Source organism: Mastigoproctus giganteus, chromosome 4 (genome assembly GCF_048544385.1).
Source record: "Mastigoproctus giganteus isolate SK-2022 chromosome 4, ASM4854438v1, whole genome shotgun sequence".
NCBI lineage: Eukaryota > Metazoa > Arthropoda > Arachnida > Uropygi > Thelyphonidae > Mastigoproctus > Mastigoproctus giganteus.
In genome coordinates this window covers 61,949,279-61,977,129 of record NC_143578.1, presented here as the reverse complement: position 1 = coordinate 61,977,129, position 27,851 = coordinate 61,949,279, and the positions used below count along the sequence as shown (strand labels likewise).

At 35.8% G+C, this 27,851-nt stretch overlaps 1 protein-coding gene across 3 annotated transcripts in view; it reads right to left on the bottom strand.

Moving 5' to 3' along the window:
• Nucleotides 1–27,851, bottom strand: part of LOC150086778 (uncharacterized) — a 236,181-nt gene that overhangs the window by 55,120 nt on the left and 153,210 nt on the right. For all 3 annotated transcript variants that reach the window (XM_090371572.1, XM_090371569.1, XM_090371571.1), the window contains 6 exons: nucleotides 16,927–17,054; nucleotides 16,796–16,834; nucleotides 14,472–14,515; nucleotides 6,963–7,070; nucleotides 2,755–3,270; nucleotides 155–250 (listed from right to left, as the gene is read on the bottom strand). In XM_090371572.1, coding sequence (XP_090227698.1) covers nucleotides 155–250; nucleotides 2,755–3,270; nucleotides 6,963–7,070; nucleotides 14,472–14,515; nucleotides 16,796–16,834; nucleotides 16,927–17,054 — 931 coding nt within the window. The remainder of the gene's footprint in view (nucleotides 1–154; nucleotides 251–2,754; nucleotides 3,271–6,962; nucleotides 7,071–14,471; nucleotides 14,516–16,795; nucleotides 16,835–16,926; nucleotides 17,055–27,851) is intronic.

The window sequence follows — 27,851 nt, the reverse complement described above, 5'->3', positions numbered from 1 at the left end:
GATAAAGGTTATCGAGACGAGACGCGTCAGATCCTCCCACACGCTGTGTCATGTTTGATGTGCATGTACGATTGTTCTTCAAATTATTTAAAAAATCCTTAAAATTCCAGAATAAGTTCAAAAGAGCTTTACTGGCAAGAGATAAAATACTTACACAACACAGCTCATCCAAATTTCCAAACAGAACTTCTGGCTCGGCGAACATTGCGAATCCTTCAACTTGAATTTTTTTCAATGGTTCCATGAACACCTGGAATGATTGGTTTACAGTCTTTAATGCAGATCACACATTTAAGCTTACCCATCCCCAAGAAGCACAGCAGATAGAATAGAATAAAGCTTTACATTTCAATTTCCCTAAATGTAATTATGTTCACGCCAGGAAATATTGCAAGTAAATTAATAAAAATAGTCATACCTGGTCGAGTTGCTTTCAAAAATAAGCTACTGCGGTGAGCTAATATGATGGACTTTTTGAACCATTTTCGGTTATAAAGTTCAAATGGTAAAGTTTTCTATCCACGCTTCAGACTACCCTTTATTCTCAGTTAAAAGTAATGAGCTAAGGACTGCCATCGACTTCTTTCTTCTGGACTCAAAAATTTGTTCCTGGTCTAACGATCAACCAAATCTCCGTGTTAGTGGAGAGAGAATATTTCCTGAAGGATTACACATCAATTCAGCGTGATCCTAGTAATCTTTACTATTGGATACTTAATCAATTTTAAAATGTTTTTATCGGCCTGAATTGCACCATCTTTTAATGCGAGTTTATTTTAATTTTCTACAAGCTGGAAGGAATTAATGCGTGTCTTCAAATATTCTATTCTAACATCATTTTACATAAATATAAAATACTAAATACCTCGTTACAGATCATTTTCGTAAGTGAGAAAACACTTTTAATAGTTTTAGTTTAATCTAATTTCCAGTCTTGGAAAAATTGTACTGGTTCTGAGTAAATTCTTTTGATAAGAAACATGAAAGGCATATATTAGTCCATCCCTCATGAACTTGCGAAGTATTTGAGTTAATGGTTTTAGTTCTAGCTTGTGTTAATTTATTGTAGTTTCCTAACTTGCTTTGCTTTACTGGTTTTGACAGTTTAAGACCGCGTTCGTCAAATTTTCCGTTCCCCTGAATAAACTTTAATAAGTATAAGAAGTCATTTACTTTTAACTCTTTTACTAAATGGCAGTTGAAGTTTAGCATTGACAAAGGCAAGGTACGTACTGCATATGGGTAGCAGTACTCTGAGTTAACCTATCAACTGTGTGGTACTATACTCAGGGCAGTGGAAAATGAAAAAGACCTGAGATTAACTGTGCACTCAGATATGAAATTCTCTGAGCAGTGCAGACATGCTGCCAGGTGGACAGCTCATTGGGTTTTGTCATTGATATATAGAAACTTTGCTAGCAGGAATAAGGAGGCGATTATCCCTTTGTACAAGGCCATGATTAGGCCGCAACTTGAGTTTTGTATACAGGCCTGGAGGCCTCATTTTAGGAAGAATGTAGCTGCTGGAATGGGTGCAGAGAAGGGCAACCAGGTTGGTGAATGGAACAAAAGAGTGCTCTTACCAAGAAAGGTTTCAGTTCTTCAAGTTGCAGCGTCTGGAGACTAAGCACTTCCAAGGTGATCTGACTGAGGTGAATTAAATGGATTGAGTAAGCTGGATGTGAACGGCATTCTTCTTGTTGTTGAGACTACACACATGAGGGGGCATAAATGTAAGTTGAGGAAGGATCGTTGCAGGATAGATGTGGAAATTTGCCTTCAGCCAGCCAGTGGTTGATTTTTGGAACAGGCTTCCATCTGTTGTTATGGAAATAGATGGTTTTAATGAATTCAAGTAGGAACTAGACAAATTCTTGGAGGGTATGGATGGGTGTAGTATGTGTGTGTGTTTTTTTTTTGGCTGGTGCTATATAAGCTTGATTTCTTGCATCATTTTCCACTACTACAACTAATTAAATTCTAACAATACAAGAAGTTAAGTTAGGGAATTTCCACCTGACAATTCGTTGCTTTTTTTATATGAATTTAGGTTAGCTACTTTGTATAAAACAACGTCTATTTGTTTCTTTATTCTCCTTTAAAAGTTAAGCAGCGAATACTTTAATCATAGAGCCAGAATCATTAGGATTAACTAATGAATTAACTCAAGAGGGGGATAAATGTACCTTATATCTAACTTTAATAAGGATTATTTGCGCACACCCAAAATGATACAAAAAAGAGTGTAAATGACAATATTTAAATTGTAAATTTTCTTTGGGTAGAAGTTATTCTAAGATTGTCATCCATTAATTTTTAAAAATTAATATTTTATGCACTACTGTGCTTTATTATATACATTTCATTTTCCACTACAGATGTAACACGAAAACTATTCAATTGGACTTAGTAAGTTGGTCACAGAGTGATAATAGGGATTTTCATCCTGCAAAACAGTTAAACCGGCCTTTGAATCTACACAATTTACAGTCGTCAGTATTAGCCTTCTAGTATTATCCTGGTGTGTGTAAATTAAATATTTTTGAGGTCTTTCATCGTCATTTAAATGGTAATGTCACTGCACACGACATTAAAGACAAAGTTCTTTCAAATTCCTTTGTTAAGAGAATTAAAGAAAAACGAATATATAATACACACTTTAAGAATTAAATTGCTTAGATCAATTCAAGCAATAGGAGAATAAATCACCTACATATATGTATAAAATATATGAACAAGTGAGGATAAACTTACATTTTTCAACACCATAAGATGGTCATACAGAAACATACATTCACTCTGGAATAAGTCCCATAATGCTTCTCTTCTTTTTATCTCGTTCTTTGACACTGTCTGACTCCACCAAGTGTTGATTTGATTCTCAATCTCGTCAAGAGTCTTATGTAGTTGACCCCCTTGATTTTCTTCCCTGGAAGACTGCCTTTCTATTGATTTAAGGGGATCATCGTTCGCGACTTTACACTCGTTTTCCGGTTCGCTGGTGTCCGACAGATGTCGTTGTTGTTTCTCGCCGCTGTTGGCAACGTTGGAAGCCAGAGATAAGTCGTTGAAGGATGGATTGTTCTTGGTCGCTTGGACATCTGTGCTAGTAACCTCGCTAGGTTTATGTGGAGGGGATTCGTCCGATAAAGTCCTCCTCCACGTCGAAAGGGAAGGCTGGCATTGGTCCTCGTCTTTGCTTTGTTGACAACACCCCTGAAGACGCTGACGGTCTTGGATTAAGACGACAAACTCTGTCCACTGCATTCCCTGCATAGACATTAAAGAAAATTGTGAATACTGAAATTAAAGACCAGTGAAGACACTTCTAATCCTCTTTCTCACCCATTGCTGAATCAATTTATAAATTTTTTATAGCTCCGATACATACGCATCGGAGCTATAAAAATTGAGCTTCAGGCTTTAATAATTTTAAACAAAAAAGAGTTTTACAGAATGCACCCGCCAAAATATTTCCCTTCTCATAATTCTGTCAGTGGTTGTAATATTGGGATAAGCAACTCTACAAGTTATTCGAAATCTAATGAAGTGCCTTCATTCGCAGTAAACTTATCTTCACTTGTAGTATCGAAATCTCTTTAAGGAGTTGATTATACCTGAATGGCATTTTATGCTCAACGGGATAACAAGAAGATTACCGCCCTCGAATGTTCGATTCTTCCATTCTTAATATGGCACTATTAACCATAAGATTGGTTTCTTGCTGACTTCCCAGCCTATAAAGCAGATTGCACTTTGTAGGATGGACATCTGTCGCCCTTATTAATGCAATACATTTCTCTATGATCAGTATGTGAATGTTAATCATTAGATTGGAAATCCAGCCAGTATTCATGATCGAAATATCCTGAGCTCTGGAAAACAAAGGACTTGGGTGTTGCCTCATGAAAACATTCACGAGGTACATTGTTCACTCACCTTTCATCGGCAAGTTTGATAAATATGCTGCGACGGAGGCACTCCAGGTGATTTCGAAAAATGACTTTTAGTAAAAGTGTTTTTGATTAAGTGTCACGAACATCTTGCGGTTTTCGGTTGTTTTATTTATTATTATTATGTCCAGTCAGAACAAAATGTGATTATTATAAAGAAAAATTCTCTCCATTTACTGATGGTAGGGTACTCAGCCGATTTAAGCATGGTCAGTATTTGTTCCCTATACGACTATATTGAACATATAATTATTTATTAAAATATACTGACAGTTTTATTCATTTACTGTTCTATATTAGAAGGATATAAATGTGTTCTTTGCAGAACACACAAATTTTAACACTTCGGTGTAAAAACCGTTATACATAGAATAGACTATCGATATGATAAAATGGCACAAAATACGCCGATTGGATTCTAGCGGATGAGTTGCATGTCAGATGCCGTTATTAATTGTGGCAAATATTAACCGTTCTCAAGTTATAAGTTGAGAAAATGAATAAACATTCTGAAGACTTGTGTGGTCAATTTTTATGTCAGTTGTATTTCTAGCAAATCTTCAGTCAGTGTACGCAGGTCTGGAGAAAATCTGAAGTTAAATTCTCTTTCCAAATCATTCGCACATCACTCATGGACTGAGATTTAAAACTGTGCGCTCTCTGCAAAGCAGTTGTAATTCCTATAATAATCTATGCTGCAGGAGCATGGTTCTTTCGTGCCAGACTCCTTACAGTTCAGTCTAAATTAAACTCCATTCAACGCAATTTCCTTTTAGATCTCTTGAGGGCGTGTCGAACTGTCTTGACTCCTGCCCTCCAGGTATTGTCTAGCTTATTACTACTAGATCTGCAATTGTCTACTCTACTCTAGTTGTATTATTACATCAAAAAGGGTATAACGATTAATTTTGACAGAATAAATATTAATACCTCTCCTAAAAAGGAAACTAAGATGTCTTGATCCTGAAAGCTAGATGGCAGAAAAGGTGGTACGCCTCTGCTAAAGGTACAGTTTTTACGTACTATAAAATGGTTCACGTCCAGTTTATACACGAGTTGTATTTTAAAAGGACAAGGGCCTTTAATTTAGCTTATTTTAATTTGTCACCTTCTGATTTGTGTCTGTGTGGTCAATTAGAAGATTGGCAACAATTGGAGAACTCAACATTTAGAAATTGATCAGGAGACCAAATATTTAGAAAATGCCATCAACTTTCAGGCGCTCCAAAAAATCTAATGGACCCGATGCAAGCCTGTTTCTACCACTTTTAAGAAGGAAAATGGCATGCTACAAAAAAAAAAATATGTTAATACTTTTATTTAACTATTTGTAGTAGGTCAAAATAATACCGATTTCATAATTACAAGTGTTCGTTTTGTGGAACTGACTCGAGGAAATTATTATTAAATAAATAAACTTAGCTGATATGCATATCGATAGTTTATTCAGTGTTTTCCTTGTAAATTCCTTAACATATCGAAGTGAAAATAGCTGTCTGACCTTAATTTATTTGTCTGTAAATATTTCTCTAAGTTGACTTATGGTTCTACCACTTATATCAATCTGCGAACTCACAAGATTAACGAGCACTATATAAATATACCATCTGGATGATAAAATTTGATTTCATAGACGTTGCTGGTTGGAACAGTTGACCCACTTTCTTGTCTTTATGCGGATGTACGTTGTAATAAATTTCAATTTCTAGAACACCTTCAGACATCAACTGCGAAATCCTGTTTTCTCAGTAGGCAATTTTAATGTGACAATTAAGAGGTGCCGAGATAATGAAAAGCCGAACCACTCTCCAGAACACATTTAAGCAGGTATCCTCACACTCCCTGACCTGTAAAAGCGTATATTCCAAAATTCAGGTCGAGAAACATTTCTCTATTTTATTATTAACACAAGTTACACTCACAGGGCTCGATACGAAAACAGCTGGGTTTAAAGCGGTCAACTTTTGTTCCTTCTGAAACTAAATAAAAGCTTTCGAAATGTACTGACATATTACTTGATTTGTCCTAGGGAATACTCAATAATAATCTCGTCATCTACTGAGTTGATTAAGAACTATTAATATTTGGTAACTCTTAGTAAAGGCTTAGAAAGGTTATATTAACTAATCAATAGTTTGGCAGGGTGACCAACTTTAAGCCTAGCCAAATAATAATTTAAATCATATAATTTGGCAAGGACCCGCGACAACTGTAGGCAGAGGTTCTGCTGCATCAATTACAGTATTCCCTTTCGAAATTGTGGAGGTGTATAGCACGTACTTTAGACTACAGTACATGCTATAGTAATTACCATTTTTAAAAAGTAGCTTCAGATTACTCTTTCAAGCATCATTATTTGAAAATACTTTAATGGATGTGTCTAGTATTATGGTATGAACAGCTTTCCTAGGGCCCTCATGCTCCTCTTCTTGGCAGCAGAATTTGGAGTAAGAAATATACGAAGCTGATTCTGGACAAATGGGGCAAACGGTTTTGTTTTTCTCTTGAACATTCAACTACGAGTATTTGTCTTCATTAAAATCACGAGGAATTTAGCTTTTACTTCTCATTCTTTTGGATAAAGTTTGAACGGTAGATGGGCTGGTAATAAAAGCAGAGTTCAAACACAATGGTTTGAATTATGTCTGAATGAGAAGAGCTTATTGACTTTTCACCATGATCGAGTTTCTCTTTACACCGTGACCGAATTAGTCTGTATCGAAGGATGGGGGAGGGGTATGATTTCTCTTATGGACAAATCAGGGGAGACCCTGGGAGAAAGTTAGATTCGCTTGCAGGATGCATTTTTTATATCATAATTCCAAGAACAAGTTCAAAACAATATTTGAATTTATTTTGGATGTACATTAATTCAAAAGCTGCGATTTGAGTGAGAAAAATATTACAAAAATAAATTCGAAAGGATAAAAATTAATTTTCCTTTTAACAGCGACACTGTAATTAAAATTCCAGCAGTTAAACTTAAATCAGATAAAGAACGATACCTACTTTATATTTGGACAGCTGTTCATCTACAAATTCCGATGGCTGAAGGGTACTCAGGACTTCCTCCAGTCCACACAAGGATTCCGACTTGCTTCGGCTCGCCCTGTCAAACTGAACACACATATGGATGGACAGTCGGTAGATTCAGCACACTTTTACATTTAAAAGCTTCTATACTAATTTCATAAGGTAGAATATGACATAGGAATATAGCAATCAACAAGACATTTTTTTTGTAATTTCACGTTTTCTAAATACAAGAGTTGACAATTAAGTTCCAGTCCTGGAACTTAATTGTCAACTCTTGTCAACCAGATATTAGAATGGAAAACAAAAGCCTTCAGCAGCTATAAACACGTGACATTTCTTGTAGAGCTGTTGGAAGCATTTTTAAACGCATTTTAAGTGACACCACCAATTCCTTCGTTATATTTCTTTTAATATGTGCGTTACACTGTGAAATGAATCATCCTTTCAGTGTTGATTTAATTTTGGAGAGCAAAATCGGAAGAATAAGGGGGTGTTCCAGCTCCGGATTCCAATGCTTTGCCAAAAGTTACTTGATAATCAGCGCGCATCATAAAGTGTGTGCAACAGGAACCAGTTTTGTGTTTCTCTAAACTTTGAGGCCTTACTCGGTGAATTCTTTTAAATAAACGGTCCAAGTGCATAGCACTCCTTATTCAGTCTCTTACCTGGTGGAACAAATTCCTTATGAATTGAAGGCGATTAACATCACTTTAGTGAGTTTTGAAAAGGAATTTTTTTTTGTCTCAGAGAGCATGCTGATTGTATTCGAAAGAGTACGACTCGTCATTTGTTATGGTCGAATCTACGAATCTAGAAAGGAGGTATCATCATCAACAAATTGGAGGCCCTTCGCATGCTTTGAGACTGAGCAGCTTCTGTTCATCACAGAGTGAATAACGAACTTAGCACAGACCACCTGTTTGCCCAAATCTTCTGACAGAATTGCACGAATTGTTTGTGTGTTTTGAAATTGGTCTTCCGTTATTTCATCGCTTCGTGTCTGATCGCTGATTGATTTCAGCGATCAGACAATCAATGTGTGAACTTTTTCTTTTTTTTTACTTTACCTAGAGTTCGAAACGTTGAACATCCACAATGCTCGTCGTATTCCAAATCCTCATTGTCCCGAAATTTTGAATCCAATAAAAACATGTGGGAGAAATAGAAAATCGTGACCACACACTTATTTTACCAATTCGTAGGTTTCTGTTGAACTTTTCCTCAACTTTGAAGAAAATTTAACGTTCCCTTTTTTGTTCCATCACTATGGAACAAAAAAGGGAACCCAATGGCAACACATCAGTAACACGATTGAGCGCCAAAAAATTAGGATATGCGAATGACCTTGTAGAGGACAGCAGTCATGTAAGTTAGCTACCATAACGTGCTGCATATGGTCCTACTTGCTTCAGTATGGGTATAATGGATCAGTCCTGGAACTTAATTGTAAGAAGGTAAAAACCGAGTATTATTACTCGGTTTTTACCTTCTTACAATTCATCATCATCTGTTCATCAAAGTCTTTTTTTCAGAATGAACATTTTTTGATTAAATAAATGTGATTTGAATATTCTCAAGACTGAGAGAGAAGTGCAGTGGCGACCATATAACTAAAAGAATGAATGATCTTGGAACTACTTCACATTTCGAACACCCCAACAGATGTAGATGTTTATACCCATGTTTTAGAGAGACATTTGATCCTTACTGCCAGGGATAGGCCTCAATACCGAAGATTTTCAGTTCTGTTCCAGACAGAGCAAAATTTTGATGCAGTCCTATTGAGAACTGATGGAGCTCCTGCTTTTCATAAAAGAATTTATGTAATTTATTTACAAAGATTTTCCTTACCACTGTTGGCGCCATTACTGTAGCAGACGTGTTTTAATAAAATTAAAATTGACGTGCAAATTAGTGCAATCATTTCTGTAGCCAACTATTTAAGTAGTTATAAATTGGTATCATTAAGTATATCTCATATTGTGAATACCTTCACAATGAGTTGCCATGATATTGCACTACCTCGAATAAATAACGCTTCACCATAGAGAAGACTATTGTTGCTTATTCTTAGCGGATACTATCACCCATACAACACCGTTTCAGAGCTTATTGGCTCCTCATCAGTGGGTGGGCAGGTACCCTGGTGTTACAGTGATGACAACCCAGTTGCGAAGTATAAATCCACAATGAGAGATGCCTGATGGTGTGGAGTAATTTATCCTGCAGTCTAAAATTAAAATTTTAATACGTATAAGCTGTTAAATTATAAAACAATAGACGTCGGACATGCGACAGACTTAATTTTTAATATACTCGCAAAACATTTCCTATTTTAAACAATTTTTATTAAAATATAATTAGATAAAAAGAACCCTCTTAAATTCATTAAATTATTGACAATGAAATATATTTAATGTATTTCTTGACGCTGTATGTTTTGTAAGGAAAGTAAATGTGATGGCATATTCCTTGTAATCTTAAGGGAGGCGGAAGTAAGTGCATTGAACCATTGAGGCTAATTATGAGAGTATCACTGGACTCAGGAGTGATTCCGTTGGATTGGAAAAGTGCCAATGTATCTCCAATACATAAGGGCGGTTCTAAGAGTGAAGTGGGAAATTACCTGCCGGTCAGTCTAACTTCAATAGTAGGGAAAATCATGGAGACAATCAAGGGTTGAATTCAGGATCATTTAGACAGAAATGGAATTCTGAAGGATACTCAGCATGGTTTTGTAAAGGGAAAATCGTATTTAACTAATCTGGTTCGCTATTTTGACAGGGTTACTCAAGAGCTGGACTTAGGGAATAATTTCGACATTGTTTATTTGGATTTCAGTAAAGCGTTTGACTCAGTCCCACATGAGAGGTTGCTTTATAAGCTGGAACAGGTTAGAATCACAGGGAAAATCCTTAGATAGATAGCTGGGTTGTGATAAATGGTTATTCTTCAGATTGGGTTGATGTAAGAAGTGGGGTTCCCCAAGGATCAGTATTAGGACCACTGTTGTTTTTGATTTTCATAAATGACATCGATGAAGGGATAGAGGGCGTGATGTCTAAATTTGCAGATGATGTAAAGATTGCTAGAGTATTTAATGATCACCGCCAAGCAGAGCTCTTCAGAATGACCGAGATAGGCTTCAGGAATGTTCAGAAAAATGGCAGCTATGCTTTAATCCAGCAAGTGTAAATGTATTACACCCGGGGAACAGTAACCACAAAATAACTTGGCAGAGTTGAATTAAAATTTAATTGCTTAAAAATTTTAATATTTACAGTATTGAAATATGTACAAATTTTAATCCGTCTGCATAATTAAGATAAAATGGGCTACCCATATAGAGATACGTGGAGGAATAGAATTGTTATCTCAGGGTGCGCATGCTCGTCGTATAATATAATAATTTTGAGAAGATGGGAGAAAATAATTCTCTAATTCAAAATGGAATGATCGAACTGTCGAAAACAACACGTATCTCGGAAATGGTGATGAAAAAAACAAAAATTAAGTCTTGAGTAACCTTCCCCTACTGTAATTTAACCCCTGAAAGATTTTATAAACAGATACATTAATATGTAACAAGAGAACATCCCAAGATAATAAATGAATGAAAAGTAGCTTATTAGGAACAAATTGGAATATTATATAAAATGGGATGCCTTTTCGTTGGAATTGGAACTACACGAAAATACAAACAACAAGATCACCTAGGATATCCTTTTTTAAACAGAGAAAATAATTTGCTGAAGTTTGAAAAATTCATCGTTCTACTAAGGCCTAGACCAATTTGAAAATGCATATAATTTGAATGTAGTAGCGAAGGACATAAATTGGAACCATTAAAAGAGCCACAATGAATCTGAACGGGAGAAGAGTAGATTGTATTTAGAATAAAGAATAAACAACAGATATCCTTTTATGCAAGTCCCAAAAAAAAACTCTTTCAGCGGAACGATAATTAGATTTGATTATATCATATTAAATATAGAAGGAACTTGATCAGAATGAAATGGAATAATGTTAAAAATACCCACTCCAGGTAAACTTGAAGTCTAAACGGAAGAAGAGATACGATTTCAGTTTATAATTTCCAGTTCATTTTGCAGATAAAAGGGAGATTGTCATTGAGTTATCAGCTTTAAAAACCAACGACCTTTATTTGTGAACTTGAGAGCATTTTGCTTTTTCGCTCCACCACTGTCCATCCATTTCTCCAACCATCGCATGGCAACAAACATAAAATATCCATCGTTAAGCTACAATAAACTGTAGATGGATAGCTTATGTGATATGTATAAAAAAAGAAAGAATAATTACCTGGTTTCAGTATATCACTTTGGAATCGGTAACAGAACTCTTTAAAAATGATACAGCGCGTTTTCCGAAGATTCGCGCTTTCCTCATTAGACAGACGTAGAGGATTCAGACTTTGAGATTAGATTGCAGCAGATATGAGACAGAAAATCTGAAACAGGACAAACTGGAATATCGATTATATACGGAACACTGTTAAATACAAACACGTCACGTTAATGAATATATAATGTATTCGTTTCTGAATCCCATTAACTCCATTAAAGTCAGCAATCGGAAGTAGTTAATGCGCAACTTTAATGTTGACTGGCTGGAAGTTATGACCATCAGTGGGAGGGGGAAGTCATCCGTAATGTAGTCTTTCATTATCAGAAAGGCTACGTCGTGGATGCTGGGATTATACGCTGTGATTCGAACTGCGATTCCACTTAACGTTCTTGCTGTCGGGCCTCATTAGATTTCGGTTCAAACGTCTCTTAGATATAATACGAAGCGTTTATTCTTGTTAACTTTGTGATCAATGGAGTATTTAAGCCGGTTATAAATTCATTTTTAATTTATAACCATCAATTTTGAGCAATTACGCACACTCTTCACTCCAACTGTTTTTTTTTAACTTCAAGTTCTAAAAATTACTCAGTCAGTGGTGTATACGCTAAAAAATGGCTGGGTTGCTACAAAAACAGTTGGGAGGGGATGTTAACGGAACAAATATATAGGCGTCTAAAGTTAATCTAACATTTGAGATGGATAAAAAAAGCATAATTTCCCAGCAGATGGTGCTACTGTTTAACTAAGAACTTGAACCTCCCTTTAAGAAAAAAATTAAAATGATATGAGCAAAAATTGAACCAGAGTTGGACTCGACCTGAAAGATAGATGGGACTTAATTCTTCTATCTGAAAATTTTTCTTCTGAGGGTAAAAAAAGACCATGAAGCATATAATACACTTTTCCAGACAACTTCCGTTAAAAAGTTAATTGCACAAACAAGTCCCTCTTTAAAAACATTCTTCGTTAAATTAGCATTACATTTTTGAGTAATTGGGAGTCTTGGACTAAAGCTAGTTGCCCTTCACTTGACGTATACTTAAATGTACTTGTAATTTTGGTATAACACGTGTGCTTCTGTTAACATAGGCTCTGCGATATCTTCAGTGTTTGTTTTTAGGATTTATTCTTTCAGAAGTCAATTATCTGGACATAAATTTAAGTTCTCATTACATGTAAATTGTTCATACATTTTGTAATTTGTATTGTAAATAATTTGTAATTTTTTTGCAATATAATGTGAACCCAACTAGCATATATTGCTGTTCCAGGGTTGAGGTCCCGTGTCTCTCAAGCTCAATAAATAACAATAAATTAAGTCTCCATGAGGTTAAGGGCTTCTTGCCTTTTAAGAGTGGGTTTCAGTTTCACCTGAATTCTTTGAACACTAACATCAGTTTATGTATTTCCTAGTGGATAGCTTCTCTCGCACTACGTGGTAAAAGGGGTGGGTTCGGTTCCCATTGTCGGCCAAAGTTGAAAAATATTTCTCATGGGAAAGAAAACTCTTGTGGGTTGTTTTGACACATACTGTGACCAAGTTAGTCGGTGTTGGGCGAGGGTCGTGTGGAAAATCTTGAAATTCTTGTTTTACAATTTACATATACGATAAAACTGACACCTTATAGTGTAACCTATAAACAATTGAACCCTTCTTGACGGCAGAAATCATACCCCACCCCTCCCATTAAGGTCTACAGCCTCCTCTGCTGGATAATAAGATGTATAGCGTAATATTCATATTTCAAAAATAGCATGCTTTGCCTAGTTTAACAAACAGTACTCTTCTGTCAATGTATCTACCAAACTTCACTGATATATTAATTTGTAAACTATTGTATGTTTTGAATTTTTTCACCAGTGTTTATTCCAAACACTCAGTCTATATTTTGTGATCCTTATATTCAAGACGTTTGTTCCGGGTGCAATTTTGATATCACTGTTAATGTACAGTGCCGCACTAAAATATTAGGAAATGAAGTTAAGAACAAGTTGGCCTTCTTTTAGTGCACTGCCAGTATGTTAAAGGAGAAATCCTCCTTGGCACAATTTCAACAAAGTATATAAACAAGGTTATGCAGCTGCACTTATTCGTAAGTGCAATTTCTATTCACTACTACACGATCTTGCATTTAAACCTTATATCGCTCTTTTGGTTGGGTAATAAGACACCAAACTTTTCCCCACTATTTTGTTTAGGACTGTATTGTTCTTGAGTTCCTGTCTGCCACTCTGTAAGGAATGATGTTAGCTGGGAATTGTTTTTGCTAATCAAGTTTTTGTGTCAGAATTCAATTCATTTCGTAATCACTAATTACAAAATATCTTCATCTTCTAAAAGACAAAATGGATGGCCTTTTTTAATTTAATTCACAGGTTTAATTGTAATGCTGATCATGAAGAAGGTTTACAATTCAATCAGCCTATTTTCAGTGTGCATTGAATCAAGAAATTTGTTTCGCTGAAGGATCATCCAAATGTACAGTTCCCATACATACATAGGATTAATTTCCGCATAATTTGAAACGTGCACTTCACGCTTTGCTTTTCTTTACAGAAATAAATACGTTTATGCATAACTGGTTTCTAAGCATCATTCCAGACAAATTTATGTCCAGAATCGTGACTTTCTTAATGAATTTAATGCGGCAAGATAACATTTTCTTTGATGTTAACTTTATTTCAAAGGATTCAACGTCGAATTGTTAATGAACAAGATGATTCCAAAACCAAAGACGACCCTCCGGCAACTCTAGAGTTATTCAAGTTTTTTAAGAGCATATAACATGGAAATCGGCAGTGAACACGCGCTACTTATGGACATAATACACAACAAAATTACATAAACTAAATGGAGTTGCAACTTTTGGGCACTAGGCATTCATTTTCCATCTGCACGAAAAACGAACTTACTTTTAACAGGACTTATTTCTGATAATTACACCTTCCCGATATGAGTCTAGGTTATTTAGTACAAGATCATTTATGTGAAGCAAGACCTTTTCCCAACTATAATTAAAAGAAGCAACACAAATATTCGTTCTGTTCTGAAAGATAATTTAGAGCAGAGGAAAATTAGTTTATTTTTTACTATTCTATTTAGATACCTACCAGCCGAAGAATGGACCAAGTATTTTTCCCCTTTCTGGCAGAGTCTATAAAAAAAAATAAGAAAATAATCATCGCTGGGATCGGAACATAATGTGATATTGGTATTCAAAGATAAGATAAATAGCTGTTCTGAAATAAATACCATTTTAAACTTAGAAATCCCACATTTTAAATTTTGAAATCCAAAAAAAGCAAATCATTCATTGGAGAAATTATGCAAAAATAAGTATTCTATAGATACAAATGTCGCTTACAATGAATGTCAATTGATTATACAGAGATCGAAATCGTGTCCTGTTAATAGTAACGTATCCTCTGACCTCTCAAAAGATCCAATCGTGAAGCAGTGAAGATGGGATCTTCACTGCTTCACGATTGGATCTTTTCGATCCGACGAATTCTGTATGGATAATTCCCTAAAATACTTGTAACCTTCGTCGCTATTTGCGCCATTTTGCAGGGAACTTCCACCTGTTGTGCAATACAGCTTCCATATCCATTATCCATCCCTTGGTCTTTTGCTGATATCGTGATTATTCAATAACGGCTTCAGAAATATTCCAATCGCTTCTAGTGGGATATCACTAACCCGGACGCTTCAAAATTAACAATCCTGTATACAGACTAGAAGAGTTTCGGAGCACTGACTCTGGAGTTCGTTTAGGTTGGCAGCAAATCACTTTTCACGGTAGCTAAACCTGGATCAAATTACTCGCAAGGGTTGTATAATTGATGGCCTTTCATACAATTCCTCACCCATTGTTGAACTAATGTTTGTATATGTCTCGCAGGCACAATTTCAATGAATCCCCTCTCCACAATTTATTTCTCCCACGAATTAGGTTGCCGTGGAGGGGAGGGGAATCAAGAAAATGAGTCGGTTAAATTTTAGCCACCGGTTATTAAACTCTCTAATGTTTTGAAAGTGAGCGCTTAGATGTTTCGTAACTACCATTTTAAACGTTCTCTTGTGCTCACTTTTCACACTATCAAACACATCGATGGTCAGGTTTAGTAATTTGAGGACGGTGGATGGTAACTCCTCATCTGTGAAGACAGTTTATACTGTTACATTATTTAGGCTGAACGCGATAATTTTAATGTACATGTATATGGGTAAAACTTCTTTATCCTCTCACCTCTCAATGATCAACAGGGGACCAGCGATACTTGTTTATCCCCCGACTTTATAGGTGCATTAATGAAAAGCCAAATTAACTCTTTCTCAATATTTCTATAATTCCACTTGATTTTTTTCAGTTCAAAGAGGCTTAGAAACCAATTATCGGAACAAAGCGCTTAAAAAAACACCAACTTTTGCCTTCCTATTTGTCAAACTGAATTCTCTGAAGCTATTTCTGTAACATCCCTCAGGAATTGAAGGCTTATTGTTTGTGAAAGCGTACCCTGTTTCTCTCTGAACTTCGTTCATCTTCTATTTCTCTTTTGTTTTTATCTTTTCACCCTGTTTAACGAGAAACTAATTTACCCAACTAGTGACCACCAAAGACTGTTAGGCCTAACCAACTCCTAGTCATTACTTACCGAGAAACTTTTTAATGATGACAGCTTAGCGAACACTGGCACCAAAACGCTTGGGGGGGGGACAAAAGATCAGGAGCTCGTATTAATTACCTTAACTTTCAACGCGCATATAGGCACCAAGGACATCCTTTTGGATCGATACCAAGATGAACGTGACAGGTCAAGTAGCCGAATAATGATAAAGCGTGTATGAGTTCTGCAGTTTCTGACAGTGACATCTAACTAAAAAATAGAAACGATTTACGCTTCTGTAGGTTGGAAGAGAGATCATAGTGTTATTCAACTAACAACGAGACAAAAACTGATCATAAGCAGGGAAACTAAGAACTGGAGATTTATGAGGAAACTTCCTACGTTTATTCGAAAAGAATTTCTCTGTAATTTCTCACTCCTCTTCTTAATAAGAAAAACTGCCGATTTATTCTTTGTTTTTGTTTTTTTCTGAAGATATGGCAGAAATCTCTTGAAATAAAATGAACATGTTTTTCTAAAAAAAAAAAGGCCAGAATAATAGCGTGACACTATCGGGAAAGAAAGATTCGTTTATAAAAACCTTTTTAAAGCATAAATAAGTAGCCGAAAAACTCCAAAGGGTTGCTATTGCCTTTCTTAAACTGTGACTACTGGCCAGTAGGATGGTAGTTGGTTAGGGCCTCGAACCCACAACGGAAACAGGATTCAAAATTTCAATAGCCTATATAAAGATTAGTTATATGCAAATAGGTTATTTATTATTAATTAAAACACACCTTTGCAAATAATTAAGCAAATTTTCTTACCTTCTGCCACAGCCAGGCACTGAGTTGAGCCGTCTATATCTGGAAAAAGAAACGAAATTTTGAATTTCAATAATTATTGCACAATTAAGTCATTATTGAACGTATAAAACGACAAATATAAGAATGCATACCTAGGAGGGTGCTTCTATGAGTAAGCACTTTACTGTATACCAAGAGATCTCCTGGACAGATCTGCATTGGGGGAATCACAACGATTGAGCTTCTTCGTCGGGATTTCAGAACGTTGGTCTCGCCAGTCCTAAAGGGTGATAAATTATTTAAACGAGTTCCACGTTGTACTAATCCATTTAGATGCGTTAAATCTATCAGAGTAATTCAAGTTAAATGCAAAAAAGTCGAAGTACATTATGGCAAATTAAAAAAAACAATTAAATTTGTAACAAGGTATCCTGGCAACGGCTAGCTCATGCGCTGTTCCGTTTACAAATGCTATTCCTAGATAATTTTTTGCTTATTGTGTAACTACGATTTTTTTTAATGATATCACCGTTTTACTGTCAGAGTATGATTAAGTACGTATTAAAGTTTCCATGAGCTGCGTAGCCCTCCATTTCAATTAACGAGTGCTCCACTGATGGAAGTAACTGTCACAGAAGCAAATCTCTTCACTTTACACTTTCAGCATCAGTTTATTTCAAAGCCGTGAAAGTTAAATACCATCTAAATGTAAGGACTATGCAATAAAGAGCAATATCTGAGATTTTATACACACAGCAAGATGTTCTTTGCTCTCTTTATAAACACATCAATTTAATCCCTAGTCTGCGCTCCATATTGGGTATTCTTGTAGTTGGTTTGATACATTTTTTTCTATAATAACAAAGGTTTATTTATTTTTCTACATGTACAGAAATGCCTTAAATGTTTGCATCTCAAAGATGAAAACAGGAAGTGATTACGTTGTTGTGGAGTTACAGGAAGTTGCTGTGTTGTTCTGCAGTTGGAAAGCCATTCCAAATATGCAATCTCAAGGAAATGAAACTACCACATTCTTCGGATGCGCTTCCAACTGGATATGTTTCAAAAGACGGAAATAATAAGAGATGAATGCCAACTAGATCTGACGTTCGGTCTGAAACAGCCGATATTTTGATTATACCAATCTTGTCAAAATTCTAGACCAGGTTCTACAAATGTCTTCTGATTTCTCACCTCTCGATGGTATTAAAATAAAGATAGGTTTTGTTTATGCTCCGGCAAGTTCATGTAGACGGACTACAGAATTCAAGTGAAACAACAATCATTCCTGTTTAGGATCACCATTAAAACTGGCAATCACAATTCACCAAATTTATTGAAGGTGAAGTTAGATAGCCGTTTGCAAAGAACCTGAAAAGCGTTAGCAGCATCGTTAAAAACTTAAGCTTTTAACGGGAAATAAGTGGCTGCCAGAAATTCAAGAAAGATGAACATAAACAAGAGATAAATGATGTAATTAATTGTTTTTAATGATCAACACGAAGTCAGACTAAGTCGTACACTAAGCCGCTGAGACCATAGAGGAAATTAAATATAACTTCTGAAAGCAAAATAGACGAAGTTAATTTTCCATAATGAGCTTATATTCATTAAGTGAACGGATCAGTAGAGCGTCGAAAAGAACAAAAATATATACATACATAACAGGTATGCATGATGTAAGAAGGATGTTATGTTGTACCATAACAGCCTTCTTACGTCACTATTAGCTTTTGCAAATGATGCCAGACAGGCTCTAAATAGAAACTAATTGATATATAAAATCATTTAAGTGCTTGAATCGAAAAAAGGAGAAATTATTAAGCGAATTATATTTGAAGTTTATCATGAAATTGTCCACAGGAGGGCAATGTAAGCAAGAAGATCACTGTGAGATCAATAACGGTCTTCAAGCTGCTAATGGAATAATCCATTATTTTAGTAAGTTCAAATATATAAAAAGGCAAATGGCCCTTAAAGAATTGTTCACCATTGCTGAAATACGCTGCATAGGGCGAATATCCAAAAGGAACAGAATAAGAGAAGTCTCCAGACCAAGCAATAACTGGCAGGTTACAATCAGAAACGGATATTTGTAGCTAATTATCGATTAAGTATATTAAATGGCTCCAGTTCTTGATAAAAGCCGGTCTTGATAAAAGAATAGAAGCCCACTTCTATTCTTTTATCCCCCTCACAAAGACAGACTGAGTAAAACAAAACGAGATAAGAAAGAGGAATCTTGAGATGGTTATTTTGTCAGAGGATGTTTTCTTCATTATCTTCAAATTCCATTCCAGAATTTCACTGAAGCGAAATACGAAACGGAGGAACCGTACGCATTCTACACAGTGCAATCATTGTGCATCCCCCATGAAATTTATAAATTCTTCAGTTACGTCCACCGGGAAAAAAATAATCGGTTACTTTGGTACATTTATTGTCGGTGCTCTTCTTGGTTTCGTAAATTGTTTTTCGAGTTGAGTAATCTGAAAAGAAAAGGAAGGACAAATTATGAAATAAAATCATTGCTATAGGTTTATGTCAGGAATTGGTTCGCTAAACTTCCTCGTAAAGAATGGCTCGTCCGTAAAAGCGCTTTGGTAGCAGCTAGAAAGTCATTTAGACCCATAACAGCTGTCGATAAAAGATGATTGATCTCCTAAAACTACCTTTAACGATTGTCTTCTTCGTTTTAATTCTAGAAATTAATCTTTCTTTGCTTTAACATAAAACGAGTTCCTCGATATAAAAGTGGCAATCTTCCAGGTTGCATTACTTCTAAAAAGTCCATTAATGTACACTCACACACTGTTTTGGTGTCTGAAACCACTAGAACAAATCTCTGATATCGCTTTCTTTAGTTTTTTCCCCCAAAAACAGCGTCAATCTTTTATAGCTGTGTACATAGTAATTCAACATGCAATCAGCATATAAAACAGTACTACAGAAAGAGTTATAAAGAGATATACTTGAAGCCCTCTCTTTGTTTATGTAAATTCAGCACCCTCTCGCCAAACTTTAAGAGAGCATAGAAGAAGAGGCGATCAATAATAAAAACATTCTCATGACCTTTTGGCTCAATTACTGAGTTAGTTAAAACCGCTTAGAACTTTTTCAGCCAAATAAGAACTCAAAAGAACCATCTATTTACAAATTCATTCATTTCTGCGCACACGAAGAAGAAAGACCAATATACTACCTGTTTTTACAATTTGAAACCGTTTTTCAGTCCACAAAATCACTTAAGAGGCACTCCGTAGAATATCATGATTCTTAGGAGATGGAACACAACAAAATGAAGTGCACATTTTAAAGCGTAGTTTGCACTTATCAGTATTTTAGAGAAAAAAATATTCCAGCACAGATAAGAACAATGATTAATGTTCACATAATCCACAACATCGTCATCCTACTCTTCTTTCATTCAGAATATCTTACAAATGAACACCACCACCGAAGACCGAGCAATCACCAAACATGCATATACCTCCAAACCTGAAATACGTATGCAGTTCATTAGAATCCCAATCAGTGTTGAATTTGGCGTCCTGCCAATTCCTTGCTTTGGCAGGATGCACCCTAGCAACATTTTTCACACATGGAAAAATAAAACTCTTGAACAGTCACAGACACTTAGTCACACGCTCCCTAAAATTGCTACAGCTGGTCCCAATGGCCACAGTTGATTTGTAAAGGATATTCTGCCTCTAATTTCACGCGGAAAACAATCCTACCACTTTCCTTAACATCACCAAACACAAATCTAATAGACGTTTAGTAGAACTTCGCAGAATAATGGCAGCGAATAGAAGTTCAACCAGCGAGCAACTGCAAAACATGGAGGGATGTCATACATAAGTCTAGCATCCGCCAGATGCTGAGAAACCAAAACTTCCCGTGTTAATGACGTGGGAAGGGTTAAAGAACATTAGCAGTGACTAGCTGAAGTGTGCCCATCTAGATGGCGATATTCTTATTAATGAGATCTGAAATGCAGACAAAGCGGAACTTTATTTTGTAATAATAATGTGAAATTATTGGAATTATTTTTCAATAATAGTTGAATCATAAAGAATGGTAAGTGATTTGCTTTTAAAACCAGAAAGATTGTTGTTTAACTTATTCTTTTGTTCAAAACTCTCTCTCTTAACTGGCAGATGAGAGAATAAAAATAGCTTAAGTGATTCAGACTTTTCAAACTCTTGAAAAGATGCAGGAAGCACCTTTTCGACTTTCCAACAATCTTTGAGTTTGTATTAGGAATATCAGAGAGATCTCAGAAGCAAATATCGAAATGGTTTGTATCAAATGATTAAGAACTTATGAATTTAGACCCATATGCATCTCTTGAGTAACTTTTCTTTTAAAAAGTTTTTGTTTTGAAATTAATTTTAAAGTTCTCAAATCGATATAATGTGGTAGATATGCATTAGAGTTAATTCATCCTTCTCTCAGAAGAGTTGACGATTGTGGTCCCTTTTAGTATGAAAGTAAATTAACTGATCCTTAACAAGAGTAATGTTTAATAATGATCATCACTCGGAGAACTGCATTAGCACCAAAATACAAAATTGCTGTTCACACATTCCTCAATTTAACAAGACATCGTAGACAAACTAACCGGTCTACCACATTCAATGAAACTTTCCTAAAAAAACGTTTCCATTTTCTTTCTCTTCTAACGAAACCTTAATCTGAAAACTCATATCCACCACTAAAATCTAGTGCATATTTTAAATTCGTCTACAATCTCGAAATTGTTGCTGGCTTCGTGGAGAAAAAGGATGAATTATACATCCATGCCCAAAGCAAGATTCGCAGCTTTCTAGGTTACAGAGATAACACTCCTGTACAGCTGCGGTCAGCATTTTCTATATTTTTTTTAGTCATCTCTGCTAGGTGGAGAGACTGATAAGAGGCGCTCACTTATTATTGGAAGCACATTAAATATCAAAAATGGTTAAAGTGAACTAAACTCATAAATTAGTATAAAATATTCATCTAACAATATTCTAAAGTATTATATTCGTTTGGTTGAAAACACTGATTTGAAACGATCGAATAAAAACATGAAAAATAAACATGGCAAATGATTTTTCAAGCTCTACCTTAAGGAGTGTCAAGTTGTTGAAAGAAAACCTTGAAGCATCTTCCATACTGATTTCTAGAATACGATGAACTAGCGGACTCTAATAAAAGACTTAATAATGAAGTACACGAACTTCCTCTTAGGAGATACAAGTCAAGGTCACTTGTATTTCAGGAAGTGTACAGCTTTTCCTGAAATGACGTCATGGAAAACATTTACCCAACCAGGCTATAGAATACTAGGTGAGGCTGGCGATTACATAAAGACAAACCCGCAGTTCAAAAACAATTTATGAGAATTTAAGGAAGAATTTTACGCACTGTCTAGTACACAGAGCGATTACATCGGGTGGGTCAATAGTCCGCAGCCAGTCACCGTTAACCACGATTACTAGTCTTAGTGGATGATGGGGACTGGGTCATAATATCCCACATTGCCAATCGTTAACAGGTACATAATTGAATAAATAAGAATATATTACTTATGTACAGTCTTGTGGCTGACAACAAAATCAGATTTTTGTTTAATTATGGGTTAATTATATTACAGGTATTTATAAAGTTGAATGCCATGGAATTTGGCTTTAATTTTGGTTTAGATTAAAAGAAATTAAGAGTATTAATGAATCTCCCCCTTTCCCAGTAGTAGAGGAGGAGGAATACATTAAAAGTTCGTCAAATGAAAGTTAAATGCCCGAAAAATTTGGCAGGATATTCTTATATGAGGGACTTAATTACTGAATTCTTGTGAAAGTGACTCTTGTATTCTTCTTTAACTCCTCTGATCTATGTGGTCGTGCCAAAGTATAAACAGAACATTTTTTATATCACGGTGAACAGCAATAGCATCGTAGGTAGGTGAATTTATGATCGCGATAATACACAGAATTTTGCAAGGTGATTACATTTCCTTGCAACACAAAATGTGTTTTTGGAAGAGAGAAATGGACCTACTGAAGCCGGTGATTGTTTTTATATTCAAAAAGCAAAATTTTAACAAGTTTAACGAATAATCTTCAAACATGTGTATGATGCTTTCGAAACAAAGGATGATCCCTTAAGATTTCGGGACCAATACACAACAATTTCCAACGATAGTAGCTTTGAATGTTTCACAAAAAATTTACTTGTTCAGTTCAAGGCACACTGTTCGGTTTTGTTATACTAAATCCAAAATAAATATCTACTTTGCGCAAGAGTGGCGCAATTTTTAATGAGGTATGTGGAAATAGAGCTGAAACTTCGATTTTGGTTCCCTCCACCGCGAAATAAAGACACCAGTGTGTCGTTTCATCTCTCCGAGAAAAGCCCTAACTTTTTCTGAATTGATATAAACTTCTGATTCGTATACACGTACTTCATAATATTGATCCAGGCGAATTATCTGAGGCACAGATTGCTTCACCCTAATCAGATTGTTTCCAGGTTCGTTGACTGCTGTGAGAACTGAAAGATTTACTTCAGGTGACGTTATTGAAGGTCATTGGTCAAGGCCAAATAAAGTGGAAAGAACACAGAGATCATTGCTCTTTAAACTTTATTATAAGAAAGAGTGATGACCTGAATTTTGTGTAAGAGGTTTATGATGAGTCTTACAAAAGTTTAACATTTCATGTTTTAAATTTATATGAAAGACAGCTGATCGCTATTTCTCCAAGAAAATTGTTTCTTTATAGTTGTTTATTGATAAGTCTACAAAACAAAGCAAGGTTTGATGAAAGATATAAATACAAAGAACTGATGCAAAAGTCCATATGTATTAATGGAAACATACTGAAAAAAGTGTCAGACAGTTATTTAAAATAAATTATTAGTTGCCAATCGCATCGCACGCCTTTTAAAACAAACGATGGATGAAAACATCTACCTAATAGTTATTAAAGTTATATATTTTGTAAGGGGAATTAAGCTTAGGGAAACCAGCTTTAATACGATAGTGGGTCAGAACGCCTTCAAAGCAACAAGGTAATCATGTCTACGGAGGTCAATTCGATGTTTGAAGTATGTATATTATATCCTCTTGGTGTTTTATCAATTCTTTTTATTGTACCTAGAGTTCCTGAAGCGTGGCAGATAATATTGTCAAAGTTCCTCTCTAATGCCCGCACGTTACTTGTGGTTTGACGTGGGTTTGGTTAATCTTATATTTGGACCATTATTCGAGGAGGTTCGAGCATGTGCTACCAAAACGTGTACCTCTATGGGTGAACATTATTGCGATTTTTGGCGACACTGAACGATTTCCTTCATTCAAGAGGTTGTTTGGACATAACTGTTACGCAGGATGAACTCCACCACGCATTACGAGGCCAATAAGACAGCTTTTTCGCGACAAGTCTGACGATGACCACGTATGTCCCACAATTTTGCCATGGCTTGCCACCTTAAGAGAATTCTCCAAGGACAATTTATTATCAATCTGTGTTCAGAGCACCTTTTCAATACAAATAACACCACATTGAGCATTGTGATGTCCACAACCAATAATTTTCTCATTGTATTGCAAATTGATCAGATAAATTGAACTGTTTAACTGTACACAGAGCCAAACAACCTTAGCACAACATTTTTTAGAACTAATTTTTTGTCTTTCATTTACACGTGGTCTGTACTGTCTGTTCCAAATTTCGTTTGTGGAGAATACCGTCCAGAAACGAAAGTAGGTGAAGAAACATGAAATTCCTCGCCCACGGCCATCCAGAATGATGTATTTTAATTTTAACCACTCTGTATAAGTAACTAACTATTTTGTAAAATTTCCAAAGAATTAGACTCATAAGTGATTGGGCCCTTGCTAATAACGAGCAAAATATTTGCAGACATGTTCACAGGCATTACTTTTATGACTTTCAGTTGGCGCTGAGCTTCACAAATATTAATAACGCGAAATAAAATCTACAAATCTATCTTCAGCCTTTTATTACACAGTTTCAATTGTGTTTATCTTTTTTTGGTTTTTTGCTCAGTTAATTGTATCTGGAATTATTGCGCTACTGGTTTTCCTAAATGGAATTTATTAATTAATGAGATTCATACGAAAGCTAGGCATCACCATCTCTAACAGAGTTCCAAATGAGCGAACTGTAATGACCCGAGTATTATTGATTCATTTATTAATCTACATTGATTTCTGCAACTTTGAATTCATTATTCTAAGGGTCGATTATTAGAACATGCGCTGTTTCTGGTTCAGCAGTTTGTAATGTGAAGTCATTTCGTAATTGCATGTTCCATAAAACCTTTTACGAACTCCAGACTGCTACAAAGAGGAATGCATTTGTGACAATGAATACTGGCCATTATTTTAACAGCAGTCAAAGCTTGAATTCTTCTAACTATTGTTCGCATATCAAAGGGATATATTTTATTTTCTTGAGTCTGGAATTTTTATCTTTTCACTGCAAGTTGGTGTATGATCAAAGGCTTATACTTCCATCTTGAATAAACTCGCTGGAAAAATGAGAAAGCTTTATTTATTATCTAGTAGGACCACCTTTTCCCCACAATTAGTGGAAGTGCATACAGTGGCATGGCTTCCACTAGGTGTCTGAGGGAGGCTAGCTCCAGATTTGGCCATTTTGCATTGTGGCCGGCAGCGAATTATGAAGTCGAGCTGCCTTAACCAACATTTCTCAGATATTTTCAACTAGATTTAAATCTTGAGGATTCGGCAGCTAGGATTGGAAATATTGGGACTGTTTGTCGAACCAATCAGATATAGCTTTTACATGTCGGATAGTTTCATTGTCCAATCAAAGAATCCATTGTAATCCAGGTAAAAATTAATCATTGCAGGGTTGAAGTTGGTCTGGTATGATAACAAGACCTAACGATATGAGGGTACACAGTCGGTACCAACAGAACGTACTCCATACCATGGCACCACCTCCAGCTACTTCAATGGTGCATAGGAGACAGCCTGGACGCGTGGCTCCATAAAATTCACGTCACACTTTCACCTTACCTGGTGGAAAAAAAAAAAAAAAAGTATAAATCGAAACTCGTCAGACCACATGATCTTCTACGGTCGCCCTTGTGGGTAGCACAATTGGTAGGATCGCCGAACTCTCCACACAGGGTGGAAAAGGCCTCAGTTCGAATCTTTTCGATGACTTTTTCACAACATGGCTGAGTTAATCAGTCTCAGGCGAGAATATAGCAATCAAATATTTTGATTTTTCAGGCGAGAATATAGCAATCAAATATTTTCAGGCGAGAATATAGCAATCAAATATTTTCAGGCGAGAATATATTTTCAGGAAGAGAAGGCATAATTCAAATAGCAGAAGACTACTATAGAGAATTATACAAGGAGCAGGGGAATGATGCCAGCAGTGGGGAAGATGGATTGCAAAGTAGCAACACATACGACATACCCGATATTCTTCCTGATGAGGTAGAACATGCATTGAAGAAAATGAAGAATCGGAAAGTCCTAGGGGAAGATGAAGTTACTGTAGAGTTGTTAAAATTGGGAGGAAGAGACATAACACAAAAACTGGCAAGGCTCTTCACAAAGTGCATTAGAAAAGGTGTGACGCCTAAGCAGTGGAATAATGCAATCATAGTTTTGCTGCATAAGAAAGGAGATAAATCAGAAATTGGAAATTATAGACCAATTAGCTTGTTATCCCACATCTACAAGTTGTTCACAAGGGTCATTACTAACAGATTAGAAAGAATACTTGATGAGAATCAACCGAAAGAGCAAGCTGGCTTTAGGACAGGATTCTCAACTATGAATCGCCTTCACGTAATATCGCAGCTAATGGAGAAAGCAAATGAATATAAAACACCATTATGCCTGGCATTTGTGGATTATGAAAAGGCATTTGACTCCATACAGCATAAGGCAATGTTTCGGGCACTGGAAACACAAGGCATTGATACCCCATATATTATGATTTTGAAGAAAATATATGAGAGTGCTACCTCCTTTATTAGACTAGACAAAGACAGTAGCAAATTTAAAATCGAGAAAGGAGTTCGACAAGGAGACACAATATCTCCGAAGCTGTTTACTGCTGCCCTTGAGGAAGCTTTCAGAAGATTAGACTGGTCGCAGAAAGGAGTCAATGTGAACGGAGAGTACCTAAACCATTTACGATTTGCAGATGACATTGTGGTCATAAGCCATGATCCCAAAGAACTAGAGGAAAATCTTAATCAGTTATGCACAGCTAGTAAGGATTTTGGACTAAAGATGAATATGGCTAAAACAAAAGTAATGATGAACAAGTATGCCACAGAAAGGGAAATAATGATTGAAGGAGCAGTAATTGAAAAGGTGAAGTCATATACTTATCCGGGACAAGTTATTAGCTGTAATAATGATAAATGGCTGGAAGTCAAGAGAAGAATAAATTTTGGATGGATAGCATTCAGGAAATATAGTCACATACTGAAGAGCAGTATTCCAGTTTGTCTGAAACGTAAAATAATGAACCAATGTACACTCCCCACCATGACTTATGGAAGCGAAACTTGGGCACTCACCAAAAGAATGGAAGAGAAGCTGAGAACTACACAGCGAAGAAATGGAACGAATCATATTGGGAATCAGACTGTTAGATAAGAAGAGAAACACATGGATTAGGCAACAAACTCAAGTAAAGGACATTCTTATTAAAACTAAAATGGTCTTGGGCAGGACACATAGCTCGAAGACATGATGGCAGATGGACTAAGAAAATAACAGAATGGTATCCAAGAGGAGCTAGAAGAAAACCTGGAAGACAAAGGCGGAGATGAATAGATGAAATTCATGAGTTTGTGGGTAGTAAATGGATGGCCAGTGCTCAAAACAGAAGGAACTGGAAAGTTGCTGGAGAGGCCTTCATCCTGCAGTGGATTGAAAATGGCTGATGATGATGATTTATAACTGATACGCGGATGAACTGTGCGACTTGTCAATAAGGGATTATCAAATTACGTAATTAAATATTAATCAGTTTGATTCTATTAATAAACTCAGTTTTAACAATAT